General features: G+C 43.6%; 1 protein-coding gene across 1 annotated transcript in view; it reads left to right on the forward strand.

Annotated features, from left to right (window-relative positions):
• MYRFL (myelin regulatory factor like) overlaps positions 1-14698 on the forward strand; it is a 133307-nt gene that overhangs the window by 70815 nt on the left and 47794 nt on the right. Inside the window, exons 8-11 of the mRNA XM_066257651.1 lie at positions 1335-1411; positions 2608-2718; positions 4578-4668; positions 11942-12142. Of these exons, the coding sequence (XP_066113748.1) occupies positions 1335-1411; positions 2608-2718; positions 4578-4668; positions 11942-12142 (480 nt within the window). The remainder of the gene's footprint in view (positions 1-1334; positions 1412-2607; positions 2719-4577; positions 4669-11941; positions 12143-14698) is intronic.

The following is a 14698-nucleotide window of genomic DNA, read 5'->3' on the forward strand; positions in this document are numbered from 1 at the left end:
GTCTGACTGTCTCTCCCTGTTTCCAGCTTCAGAAAAAAAATGCAAAAAAAAACCAAAAAACAAAAAACCCACTAGATGATATTAAAGATTCTATTAACTATTATTTACAAGGATGATGTGATTTTTATTGTATAGGTATAACATGTGACTTTCTATATTGTTGTAAACTTTATTTTCAATTTTTTGTTCTTTCTAATAGAACTGCAGTAAACATCTACATATACCCATCTTTGCATGAAGATAAATTCCAGCAGAGGAATTTACAAATCAAAAATGCAAACATTATTAAGACTGTTGATGTAGGTTGCCCAGTGTCTTTTCAGAAAGATTGTTATTGTGTAAATACCCGTAAGCCATAGATGACAGGGGAAATCTCACCACACTGTTGTCACTAGTCACTAATAATAATGTTTTTTTGTTGTTGTTGTTGCTTTTTATTTTTTTTATTTTTCTGAAGTTGGAAATGGGGAGGCAATCAGACAGACTCCCACATGCGCCCGACTGGGATCCACCTGGCATACCCACCAGGGGGCGATAATCAGCCCATCTGGGGTGTCGCTCTGTTGCAACCAGAGCCATTCTAGCACCTGAGGCAGAGGCCATAGAGCCATCCTCAGTGCCTGGGCCAACTTTGCTCCAATGAAGCCTTGGCTACAGGTGGGGAAGAGAGAGATAGGGAGGAATGAGAGGGGGAGGGGTGGAGAAGCAGATGGGCCTATCTCCTGTGTGCCCTGGCCGGGAATCAAACCCAGGACTCCTGCACACCAGGCCGATGCTCTACCACTGAGCCAACCAGCCAGAGCTAATAATAAGAGTTTTTAACAAGTACTGAATAAATGTCATTTTCTGTATTTTACTTATTTTTCTTTTTTTTTTTAATTGGAATGTAAACTCTGCAAGGGCAAGGACTTTTGTTAATTTGGTCAACTTTTCATCACTAATGCCTTGAGCAATGCCTGGTGCATAGCAGGTGTTCAACAAGTGTTTATAGAATGAGTGAATGAATGAATGCATCCTTTGAGCTGGGTTGCTCCTTGTTTTGCAACTGATGTTTCTGCTAGCCCATTCTGTACTCACTGTTTCCCTGAAATAGTCTGTGGTCTTGTGTTTTCACTGTGTAGTTGTACAGGTATTTGTTTCTTTTATCACCAATAGCACACTGCTTTAAGGCCAGAACCATTTTCTTACATGTCTTTTCAGTGGCTTGCCCCTCCTGCCCAGTGCCTAAGCTAATACCTTGGAAAACTTTTAAAGTAATTGAACAATATTTACTAATGAAATTTTTTATTAACCAATTAATTTACTAAGTAATTAATCTATGTTGTTCTACATAGGTAGAAGCCACCAATCAAGTAATTGCTATTGAACAGTCTCAAGCTGATAGAAGCAAAAAGATTTTCAATCCTGTGAAGTAAGAACTTCTTTTCTGAATTCCTTTGTGAATGTTTTTGGAAGAAGACCTATTGCCCAACCTATGTTGTGTTTTTTAAAATGAATCTTACTGTAGAAACTAAACAATAATATATTGTTTCTAGTCTAAACAATAATGTTACGGACACATGCTATCAACAAAAATAAAGTAGGTAAAATACATTGAAATAACTGCAAAAATTCTTTATAAAATGCTCTGTTTTTAAGTCATTATTATTTTTATAATCATTTACTACTGACAGTCTTGCTAACAAACTTGGTTCTGTGGGATAGATTATGGTTAGATCTTTTCATTTTTCATATAAATCTGCATGATGCTGATAGAATTAATTTCAAGGCTCTGGATCTATCCTGTACTTACAATTCATTTTTTTCTTATTTTTTAAAGCTATGTCAGTAGATAGGTTCCAAAAGAGAAAGCATAGAGGACTGGAATTATCCAAAGCAATATGGCATTCCAGAGAGAGAGATTCCCCTGTAGAATCACTTTGGAGTGGGATTTGCTTTCTAACTGATTTGGGTGGGATGTAGTTGACACAGCTCAGTATTTAGACCTCACGTCAATGCCATGTGGGCTGGGAAGAAGAAGGTCCCTTAGCTGGGACAGTCCAGGCAGGAGCTCAACCTGATGCTGGAGCAGCAGCCTTGTGTACAAACACAGCTCTTAACTTGTCTGGTTTATCTGGTTCTCTCTTGTGTGGGAAAGGCTGTGTGTGGTCTTTCCTAGGAGCAAGCAGCCCCTCACAACTAGGCAAGGAGGGACAAATATATGGAGGAGATGTGTAGGAATTCACGAGGAACCTGGAGAAACTGCTCCAGTCCACAGTGAGTGCTGTAGAAGCAGAGGAACAGATAAAACATGTTGTTTCTCCTCATTGTGGAGGTAAAGAACCCATGTCTGGTATAGGGAGCAAATAGCCCTCATGAGTCAGGAACTCTGGACTTCAGTTCCTGTGGAATGAGCATTTCCATTCAAGTTATTCCGTGGACTTCCCTGGCACCCACTCCTGGCCGTGCTATAGACAGTTTATAAAAATCAGTGCCTGGAATAAATGGTCCTCCACAGTGTGACGGGAACTGGGGACTGAACATACTTGAGAATCTCAGAATGGGTTACATCCGCTATAGACTCTATGTTCTTTTACAGTCTCTTGGTATTTCTGCTGTTTGTTTTAGAGTTGACCTACTGGCCAACCAAGTCACCAAAGTAACGTTGGGCCGACTACACTTCAGTGAAACCACAGCAAATAACATGAGAAAGAAGGGGAGACCAAATCCTGACCAGAGGTACCAGCATCACTGTGTCTGTCCCGGGGTGGCCGGCGCTTTGTATGACTGGGCAGTGCTCTCCAGAGGCTCCTCTGCCCCGCTAAGCCCTCCGGGCCTGCAAACTGGCCTCCCTCAGCCATTCCCCTCCCCTCTCTGACTCAGTTTATTGGAACATCTCATTTACCCTTAGACATCTTTTTTCTTCCAGCCTCACCCCGGAATGCCTACCCTCCTGCCGAGCCCCAAAGCTGCTCTCCTTGGTTCCCACCATGATTCTCTGGACTGACCAATATATTTATGTCTCATTGCTGTCTCAGGGCTGAGGACTGCCTGCACTTTTCACTTTTTCTTTTTTTTTTTTATTGATTTGAAAAAGAGAGTGGAGGGGAGAGGGAGAGAAACATCAATTTGTTATTCCACTTAGTTGTGCATTTATTGGCTGCTTCTTGTATGTGTCCTATCTGGGAATTGAGCCTGCAATGTTGGCCTCTCAGAACCAAGCTCTAACCTATTGAGTTACCCAGCCAGGGCTTGACTGCATTGCTTAAATCTGTGTGCTGGTCACTAATATGCCCTGAATTCTGCAGCTTTGCTATAACATTTTTTGAGTAAAATGAAAATAAATTTGCATTAATATTGTAATTTAGACTTATGTTCTCAGAGTGTGGTCCCAGCACTACCACAGGTAGAATAACCTGAACTCTTACTAGAAATACAAGTTCTCAGACCTCATCAGAGACCGACTGAATCAAAAACTCTGGGGGTGTTGCTCAGCAATTTGTAGTTTAACAAGCACTCCAGGTGACTCTAGTGCATGCTCGAGCTTGAGAGCCACTGGTTTTAGAATATAGGCTTTAGAGTTGGACAAAGTATGTTTGAATATATCATACTGCCATTTACTAGCGGGGTGACCTTTAGTATCTAACTTAACTCTCTGAGACTCTTTTTCCTATTTTGTAAAATGGGGACAATAACCTGTATTCTACTCAAATAGAGTTGTTTTGGGGGAACTAAGTGAAATAATGTATATAAACTGCTTAGCCCAATTCATGACATACAGAGCACCCAGTAGATGGTAGCCAATAATTATAACAACAACTATCAATACTATTATTGATTTATTTAGATACAGAGAAGAAATTCTGTAGGAATTGGAGAATTTGTTGAGTGTCACGGAGTAAGTTGATTTAGTATTTTTATGCAGTTATTAAAGCAAAAGCTTCTCTGATAGGGATAAATTTTATTTTGACTTTTGAGAAATGGTTTGATCTTGAAAATGTCTCCTTAGTGGTACACACGAAGAAGCAAATGAAATAACTGGTGAAAGTTGCCATTGGGAGTGAGTGGAGGGGCGGGTCCTGGTCTTGGACCCCACTCATGACTAGAGGTTTTGGAAGGTCCTGGTACCCAACCAGAAACAGTTTGAGAGGGAAGGGGCCAGTGTGTCTAAACAAATCCTGTTAAGGCCCAGAACAGGTGGCGTGGGTGACTCGGGACAAAAGGACCCCTAAAGTGACTTCCTGTTGTGTGTGTTTGTGAGCAGTGCAGTGCTGAGGGACCAGCGCAGCAGCCTGAGTCACGACTGCACAGGCAGTCTGAGCCCAGGCCCCTCCTGGGCGGTCAAACCAGTGAAGCCTCCACGGCTCACCGACTCCTCAACTGGGCAAAGTGTGGACCCAGAATAATAGCAAGTGAATCAAGTGCTCTCACATTTCACAGGAGGGGCAACTTAAAGCAGAGAGCGACGTCTTTAAATAAACAGTTTTTAAATGCAATAGGTGAATTCACTATTGGTTAACTGTGGGATGGTATTTGATTGCACAGATTGTGTCTCTATTCCCTGATGTATTGGCATTGGTCTGCTGTTTCTGAATTAGATACTTCATGTTGGTGGTCGGACTGTACGCTGCTAACCAAGACCAGCTCTATCTGTTGTCTGCCCACATCTCCGAAAGGATCATTGTAAGGGTAAGCTCAGTTCTTTGACTTTTCTGGATCCCAAATGCTTTTCTTGAGGATGGTAATAGCAGATACTATTATTTTAGTTTTTACACAGTGGTTCTCAAATAAGAAAACTTCTATCCCCCCCAAGAGTCATTTGGCAATATCTGTAAACATTTCTGGTTGTGGAGAGTGCTGTCCTCTGATGTGTACAGGTCAGGGGTGCTGCTCAACACCTTGCAAGGCACAGGACAACTCCCACGGCAAAGAATTATTCTCCTGAAAGGTTAATAGTACTGCGGTCAAGAAACCCTGGTTTTTACACTGTGTTCTAGGCACTGGGCTAAATTATCTGTATATGACATCATTTTATATTGTTTCACATTTGTATACCCAAAGACAGGGAGATTCAAGAGGGTAAGACACTTATCTGTGATCACACAGCTTATCACCGATGGAATCCAGTTATAACCCAGTGCTCTCTGATCCTGAAGCCCATAGGGTGAGGAGAGGGGCAGGAAGGCCTTCCTTGCCCTAACATGATGTTACTGTAGTAGGGTAACCCCAGGGGCAGCTGGGCCCCTGCCTAGCACAGGCTAACGACCCTGCACGTTTTGCTGAATGACTGATTGGTCACAGCTGTGAACAGAGTCTTGGCAGCCATGGGAACGTAAAATTGGTGGCAGCTGTGCCTGCAGCTGTGTGAGGCCAGGCTGGCCACTGCTGAGAATGCCAGGGGCATGAGGAAACAGGTAACCACAGGCCTGGCAGCCCTGGGAGGGGGGCTGTCACGCTCTCTGAAGTGACACGGGGTGGACATGGGAACTCCACCGGGCAAAGCGTTCACTACAGACATGCCCACGTAGGCGGCTGTTAACCTTAGCTCTGAGGACAAGATCTGCCCATTCGGGGAAGTGAGTCTTCCTTGCTTGCCTTGAGCTATTCTGAAACAAAGGGCCTTCTGTGTAATTCTTTTAGTCAATTAAAAATAATAAGCCACCTATTAGTGGAAACCCTTAAACTGCGTCTCACAGTTTTAATGGAGGTGAGCTAATGATGGAGATGAGGTAAAGCTCTGATTTGTTCAGAAGTCCCGGGGTGAAGGCAGAGCTATGTGCCTGCCAGCAGCATGCCCCCACCCCCATTGCTGCGCTTTGTGGGGCTGGTCTAACCTGTGGCAAGTGAGGTTCCCACCCCCCAACCTCCTACCCCCACCTGGGCAAAGGCGGGGAGGCCTTCTCCCATTGGTCATGAACCAAGGACAGAGGTTCCTGTCCCTCCTTCAGCATGGCTCAGGGGGGTCTTCCACATCTCACCTGATGTAATCTGGGATTGCTTTGCTGCAATGACAAATCAGATTTGCAATAAAGTCTGGAAATGTAGGTTGTTTATTGTTTCTGATTTTTCATAGGAAGGAATAAATTGAGAGGGAGCAGAGATTAGATATCACAGAAGTGCTGCTCTGAGCTGTAGAGCTCCTGCCTGAGTCTAGCAGGCTGCTCGCCACCTGCACACTTTGAGTAATTTACCTGGTGGTGGGGTTCCTCCGTGTCCTGCTCGCAACTCCTGTACAGCTGTCTTCCAGCTGCCGTGCAGATCCTCGTGGCAGCAATCCGAGAGAGAACCCTCTGTCTGGCGTGCTGTTACCCTGACTCTGTTCCTGGTGCCTCCTCGTAGCCAAAGCAATATGATAATTTAACTCATAGTGATGACTTTGAGAAGCTGAACATTTTCTGCACTTTGTATTTAGTATAAATCCTAAAAAAGCATTAAATATGTACTCGGCATAGTTTGAATGTTATGTCATTACTGAGATTTTGGTTTTAAAAATGATTGTACTTTCCTCCCCCTCAAAATAATGATTGCACTCCAGATATGATTGCTTTCTTCTAGCCATAATTTTTGGTTATAGAAAATGCCCTGTTCTACAAATGTGCTGGGTAACACAAGGGTTACCCTAACAAAAATGAGAAGAATAGTAATAATAGAAAATCTCCCCCCAAACTAGAATTGATATTTTATTCTAACTCCAAAATGCAGAAGTTTAAATAAATGCAGACTTCTGAATCTATTTGTGTAATGTTTAAACCGACCAAGAGAAAAACAATTTCAGAAATGGCAGTATTGTTTAAATCAATGAGTTTTAGAAATGTGCACAGAACACATTCCCTGCCTGAGAGTCTACCAGTCTCCATGCAGGTGTATGCATCACAGGTTGGGCAGAAGGCAGACCAGCCTACATTCTGCAAAAAAGCCAGATATGACCTGTTAGGCCGTGGCCTGGCTCTGTTAGTTTGAGCTCCAGAATGTAGGAAGAAAAATTTGACAATTAAATATATTACAAGGCCCTGGCTGGTAGCTCAGTGGATAGAGCATCAGCCCAGTGTATTGACATCCCAGGTTTGATTCCTGGCTAGGGCACACAGGAGAAGTGACCATCTGCTTCTCTCCTTCTCCTTCCCCCTTCTCTCCCTCTTCTCCTCCTGTAGCCAGTGACTTGATTGGTTTGAGTGTGGCCCTGGGCACTGAGAATAGCTTGGCTGGTCCGTGCATGTGCACATTTCTAAAACTCATTGATTTAAACAATACCACCATTTCTGAAATTGTTTTTCTCTTGGTTGGTTTAAACATTACACAAATAGATTCAGAAGTCTGCATTTATTTTAACTTCTGCATTTTGGAGTTAGAATGAAATATCAATTCTAGTTTGGGGGGAGGTTTTCTGTTATTACTATTCTTCTCATTTTTGTTAGGGTAACCCTTGTGATACCCAGCACATTTGCACTAAAAATACCTCGTTTGATTTGAGCATTGGCCCCAGATGGGGTTGCTGGGTGGATCCCAGTGGGGGCGCATGTGGGAGTCTGTCTCACTATCTCCCCACCTCTCACTAAAAACAAACAAACAAACAAACAAACAAACAAACAACTGAGCACATTAAACTGCAAATTGCATTAAGCAAATTCAGATCCATTTTGAGGCCTAAGAATCATTTCTCTCAATAGCAGAGATGCATGTAAGGGTGGTTGGATGAGGTCTGGAATTAGATGAGTCAGGCCTCCAGGAGGGCTTCAGGAAACCAAGCTTGTCAGAATTCTCCTTGGAGAGAGAATGGTGAGCAGAACCCAGTAATTGCTCTTCTTGGTTGTCAATCAAAACAGCTTCAGAACTATACTATGGCCCCATAGTGTAAATTGACCAATTTAATGGAAATCAAGGTTTGCTTCAAAGAATCGATTTATTTCCCAGATGTGTGTTTTGGGAGCATTCCCCAGCAGAGTTCCTTCAGATTCTCCTTGTTAATGACTAAACTTTCCTTCGGTTTCCTGTTGCTTCTAAAACACATCATTTAACCTGCTGTGTTGCAGGCTGGAGAGATGATCACCTCTGTCTGTCTTCCCAAGATGTCCCACCTCCACAGTTTTTGATTCAGGAGGCTGGAGATGCCCAAGAATATGCCTTCTCACACACTTCCAGGAGATGTACTCCTGCTGGCCTGCGGACCACACTTTGAGTAGCATGAGTAGAGAGCATTTTGAGACCCCTTTTCCACAGCCCTTTTAATAGGTACAAAAATTGATTTCTTATGAGTTGCCTTCTTCAGCTCAAGCTCTCCTTTTATGCTCATTAGCTATTATTGCTTTAGAAGCCCAAACAATGGAAAAGCAGAGAAATTCCAGCTTTCCATTCCAAACTCAGAGCAAGCCTCAAATTTGTATTAACTGGTGTTTCCTGTGCCAAGCATCTGCAGGGGGTGCCATTTACATTGCATTCTTTGTGCATGGACTTTCCCTCCCTCCTCCCCCCACCCCAATGATACAATTGTGCAGGTGTGTGGCTGAGTTCAGCAGATTAATCAATTATAGGTTGGAGAGTGGTAGCTGTGCATGGGAGAGAGTGTTGAGAATCAATTTGAGACTATGCATCCCTATTTTTTGCAGTGTTTATGTATACATGATTTCAATAAATTCCTACAACGCTGTGAGATAGGTAAAAAAGACATTATTATCTTTCTTCCTCAGAGGAGAAAACTGGTACAGAGAGGTCAACTGACTGCCCCAAGGTCACACAGCGAGTCTGTGTCACACATAGACTAAAATGTTCAGGTCTTCCCTAACGATATGAAGCTGTGGGATAAATAAGAGCAGTACTTTAGAAAATTTAATTCATTTTGGTATTTGATATCAATCATCTATTATTGGGCCACATGTGAATACAACTTCATAATTCCAGAAAGTTTTTCTGTGATTCCACTACAGTTTGTTTTGACACATTAAGATTCTGGATACCAGAGAAAGAAAACAATTTCACAGATTTTATAACATTTTCCATTAGGGATGAGAACCCCTCCTTGGGGTTACACATTTAGAAAACTTTTATCTCTGGCCCTTCCCAAAATGATTTGAATATAGTTTAGGGATTTGAGTTTTCAGCCGATGAAAGCCAAGTGAGATTGCTGTAGTAGTTCCAAAAAATTAAATCTACTTATATCAACTGTTCCAGTAACAGTTACCAACATGATGATAATTATCCCAAAGCTCATTAAGAAAAAAAAAATTCATCACCATCCTATTTTGTTTCCTTGAAGTGGCTGGCTCATTATGTTCAGAGTGGAGCAAAATACATCAACATTTTAGATGGCATACCTTTGGATTTAGTTGATTGCTTGTATAAAAGGATTTGAGTCAAAGCCAATATGCCATTCACAGCCAAGAGGGCTCTAGGGATTGTGCAGAAAAGCTCTTTGTTCAAGTGAATTCACACAAAATAATGTTCAACGTGGTTACTTTATATTCTTTCATTGCTGTTGTCTATCAGGTGTTGATGGTTGAGTTATTCAAGCAGCTCAGGGTTCAGACGGTGGGAATGAAACAGGAAGTTGAAGACATCTAAAAGTTCTTTAACTGAACCCACACTAAGAAGTACACCTTGTGGTTTCTTTTATTATTTTAAAATTGGTAACACATACAGATGGTAAAAACATTTAAATCATACTGAGAGTACAGAGGGAACAGTAAACCTCCCTTCCACTCCAGTCTCTACCTCTCCCAGTCCCCATCCTTGAGAAAATCGTTGTTGCTGGTTTACTGAGTGTTCTTCAGAGATACAGTCTGCGCATGTGCAGGTGCTAAGAATGCAGCATCTCGCATATACCACCAGAAAGGCAAAAACTTTGCATTTGTGCTGACTTTTTAGATGATCAGGATCCCTGCTGTTTTGTCTGAGTTTCTGACAACCTGCCTTACACATACAAAAATCAGATTTAGAAAGATAGGTCATAATTCTTTATTTTTTAAAATAAATTGTACAACATTATGTACCGTTAAAACGTGTTTGAAAAAAAATTTTTTTTAAATGGGGAACATGTCCACAGTATGAATCTGATAAAAACAGAGTGAAGAATTATATAAGATGGAGCAAAAGTCGGTTTACAGTTGCTTGAATGGGAAAATAATAATTAATAAAGGATAATATAAGAAGAAACTTTTTTACTTCTTCCATAAATCTTTCTCTCTCTGTTTTATTGTGCTCAGTCCCCCCACCCCCATCAGCCAGTCGCCACTCCCGACAGCTGTCAGCCTGCTCTCCAAGAGTCTGTCTCTGTTTTGCTTGTTAGCTCATTGTGTTCATTAGATTCCACATATGAGTGAAATCATATGGTACTTGTCTTTCTCTGACAGGCTTATTTAACTTAGCATAATAATTTTAAAAGCAAATTAATTTTTTATGGAGATTTTGATGGATTTAGAGATCCTTAAAAGTGTTTGGAAATAGATATATTCAGCCGCTATAGGAAACTAGGGAATAGGGAAGGCAATATAGTGGAAATTTCTTCAGCAAAAAATTTCATTTTTTAGGCCCTGGCCGGTTGGCTCAGTGGTAGAGCGTCGGCCTGGCGTGCAGAAGTCCCGGGTTCGATTCCCGGCCAGGGCACACAGGAGAGGCGCTCATCTGCTTCTCCACCCCTCCCCCTCTCCTTCCTCTCTGTCTCTCTCTTCCCCTCCCGCAGCGAGGTTCCATTGGAGCAAAGATGGCCCGGGCGCTGGGATGGCTCCTTGGCCTCTGCCCCAGGCGCTGGAGTGGCTCTGGTCGTGGCAGAGAGACGCCCAGGAGGGGCAGAGCATCGCCCCCTGGTGGGCAGAGCATCGCCCCTGGTGGGCGTGCCGGGTGGATCCCGGTCGGGCGCATGCGGGAGTCTGACTGTCTCTCCCTGTTTCCAGCTTCAGAAAAATACAAAAAAAAAAAATTTCATTTTTTAGAGACTTATTTATTGATTTTTTAGAAAAAAGAGGAGAAAGAGAGAGAGAGAGAGAGAGAGCGCACGAGCAAAATATCGATTTGTTGTTCCACTCATTTATGCCCTCATTGGTTGATTCCTGTGTGTGCCCTGCCTGGGAGACCTGCCTCATAACCTTGGTTTATCAGGACAGTGCTGAGTCCACTGAGCTACCTGGCCAGGGCAACAAAGAATTTTATTGAAGAGTGAAATCTCCACAGCTTTGTCGAAAGTTTCACTTGGGTTTTCTTTGAAGACCACATTCAACCTGGGCTACTTCTAGACAACAGCAGAAAAAGGCAGAGTTAATATCATTATTTAATAATCAAAGGAAGTATAATTCCCACTTCAGAACTTATTTGTTTTGTAGCTTTGGGAAATTTATCATTTCAGAGTCTCAGTATCAATAAAATGACGATAATAGTACATCTCTTATAGAATTAAGGTGTGGATGTGCACACACACAAATGTAGCCACTATTACTCTTCCTTTGGTGTATCTGTATTTAGGGAATAGTTGAGGTGTATTAAATATATTTGTATTGTCATTTGCTAGTCAGTTGCGTATAAAAGCATAAATATGGAAGTGTTTTGAAACTATAAAAAAGCTAAAATGCCTGCATTTTTTATTTACCTGAGCTTTAATAAACTTGCAATATTTTCTGATTTTATGTCTGGTTTTAAAATCATTGTTATTATCCCTGAAAAGACAATCATTGTAAGTATTCTCTTTCATCTTTCTCCCGGTACCATGGACACATGATCAATCCCAGATACATGCAATAGGGACTGGATGTTCCAAACCACGGCAACCCGAGCTCCAGCTGCTGGGGGACAGAGCCGTTAGGGAGCCCCCTGGCTCTCCTGGGGCCACAGTTATATGGATACATCAGAATATCCCATCTAACATGATTCTCAGGGGAAAGACTTAGATACAATGTTTTTCTTTCCTATGAGAAATAAAGCCATCATCTCTTCCTGCTACTGTAACTTTAATTGTAATATATTTATGTATTTTTTCCAGGCTTCTAACCCTGGGCAATTTGAAAATGACAGTGATGCATTATGGCAGCGAGGACAAGTTCCCGAATCTGTCGTCTGTCATGGTCGAGTGGGAATAAACACAGATGCGCCGGACGAAGCCCTGGTTGTCTGTGGCAACGTGAAAGTGATGGGGACAGTTATGCATCCCTCTGACAGCCGGGTAAAACAGAATATCGAGGAGGTGAGCACGGGGCAGGCCTTGGATGCCTCGTCTGACACCTGAGCCAGGTGTGCTGGGCGCTCCGGCCTCTGACACATCTCACATGAGGCGTTGCTACAGGTTGCCTGTGGTGTGAGACTGCTTAAGAGTTAGGAGTGTTGAAGCTGTTAGGCATCTCTGCTGGAACTGTAAAGCAGCTCCTACCCAGCAGCATGGACTCACCTGACAGGAGCAGTGGGCAGTGACATGTAGCGCTGGCTTCCCAAGCAGCAGGTCTCTGGGTTACTTTCCACAGGCGATGGCCCTTCCTTCCATGCATGGCCAGCTGCCGGAGATGGCCTTTTCCTTCCCACCTCCACGTGTCCATCTCCCTATTCATCTTCTGAACACTGTCTCAGCCTGGTTCCTGCCCGGACCTCTCCTGGACCTCTCCAGCCGCTTCCACCCAGAGTCCGGGCACCGACCACTGTCTGCCACACTCATCGTCTTTCTCCAAGGAGCAGTCACAGAAGCTCCTCCTGTTCAGCCCTCACTTGATCAATCCCGTCACCCGAGGTGCTGAGTCAAGACTCTCTCCCTTTGTGGAGAAGCAGCCACCTTGTGGAAATCAGAAATCAGGCCTGGAATTCAGAAGGCTGCTCCTCCACTCTGGGCTCAGCCTGGCAACATGACCCTAGAGGGCGCTTAGCCTTGCTGACACTCAGTATCTTCACCTGTAGGACGGGAACGGTGCCTCTCTGCCTGACCCCACTGAGTCCTCTATACTTTTCCCCCCGTTGAAATAAGTACTGAATCAGTGGAAAGTCACAAGTGCTATGGTTAGGATTAAGGTGCCAGGTTACTCCCGGTTCCAGCTCTTCCACTGTTTAATCTGTTTCCTATTCCCTGCTTCCATCACTTGCCCACCCTCTCACTTGCGCTGCTTCCTGGAAGCATGTTTAAAGCTGTGGCAAAATGGTGTTTTTAAGCCTCCTGTCCATATTCTTTTTTGGTTCACAGGAGACGTAATCTGTAAATCATTGGCCGTTCTTCCAGGCTGCATTCCTTCCCCAGCGCAGATCTGCACTGGTTTTGCTAAACCAGCCAAGGAATGTCCTCCTTTGCCGAGAGGATTCCAAAGGAGGCTGTAATTGTAGACTCCCATGCCGATTGTGGAGCTGCGGCTCATGTTAGAAGAGCTGTGACCGACGAGCGATGGGAACGCGCAGGGCCAGAGAGTTCTCACATACATTTTCAGATCCCAGCCCTAGATACTGTGCCTTTGCCTTTTAGAGAAAGAGAGAGGAACTATGTTTCAGGTCACACTAACTCAAACTTATCCTTGCAATTGGCTATACAGTTCCCTCCCAGGTCTTATCTACATGCAAATGAAACGTGACAAGCGGGGCAAGTCCTCCATCACCCCTCCTGCTACCCCCAGGCTGTCCCCAGAACTTTATTTACTAACGTATCCCAATGCTGCTCCTAGGTTTGAAGAGCATATACTGTCCCGAAACAGCAAACTTCCCAAGAGCTTCTCAAATCCCTTCTCGGAAGCCTTTTCCATGAAGTGAGATGTCACTCTAATCTGGACTGTAACTGTGGAATGCCTGCAGCCCGGTCCTGGGTGCAGCAGCGTGGGGTGAGGAGAAGCAAATGTATTTCCGATGGCTTTAGGCGACTCCTGTGTTTTGGTCGTTTGACCCCCGCCGGGGTCACGACCCACAGGTTGAGAACCAACTGCTGCTCTAGAGGAAGGCTGGAGTTTTTTGTCCTCATTCTGGCAACCACTGGCCCAGCAAATGGGGCCCAGAGACATTCTATGTCTCTGTTTATTCTTCTGTGAACAGGGAATGCTTATATTCATTTTTCCCATGGGCTCTTTCTAATCATGTGAAGCAATTTTTTAGCTGTACAAGGCTAAAATAGATACCATTATTATTTACTTGTAAATGATGCAAATTATGTCATTCATTTATTAAATTATTTCATATTAATATAGTTGTTCTTAATAGGTCTATCCACACTTACAAAATATCCATTTCTAAGAAATCTTGTCTGTCCTACTGGCCATTTCTTATAGATGAGAGAAGGGACGGTAATGTTGACGATGGTGCTGGCAGACATGTGGACTTCATCTTCTCCTCTCCCTTGGTTTTTCCAACTTGTGAAAAGAGAGCCATTCTTCCAAATGCCCTGGGAAGGGATGTGTGGTTGATCTGATCACATGCATAGGACTGGAGGCGTGCATCCTTTATTCTTTAAGGTTGCACGGTAACCAGAGCGGGCTCCTGGATGAGCTATTGTTGCAAAACACAGGGGCCAAACATGTTACCGAATACTGTGGCAGAGAAAATGAGTATCAGTTGCTGCCTTGCCTTGGCTCCGTGTCTCCTCGCTCAAGGCAATGCAGGGCGCTCTGCAGATATTAAGCGCACAAGCACTCTGGGTAGAGAGTCCTGGTGGAGGAGATCTCTGGGGCTCATCTGGATGCATATCCAAAACACAGAGAGGATAACGCAGATAGGCTTGCAACCTGTGCAATGGAAGCACTGGAAAAATGAGACCACCTATGAAGAGCAGCTTAATTCACCCAGG

This window comes from Saccopteryx bilineata, chromosome 2 (genome assembly GCF_036850765.1).
Source record: "Saccopteryx bilineata isolate mSacBil1 chromosome 2, mSacBil1_pri_phased_curated, whole genome shotgun sequence".
In the NCBI taxonomy this organism is placed as follows: domain Eukaryota; kingdom Metazoa; phylum Chordata; class Mammalia; order Chiroptera; family Emballonuridae; genus Saccopteryx; species Saccopteryx bilineata.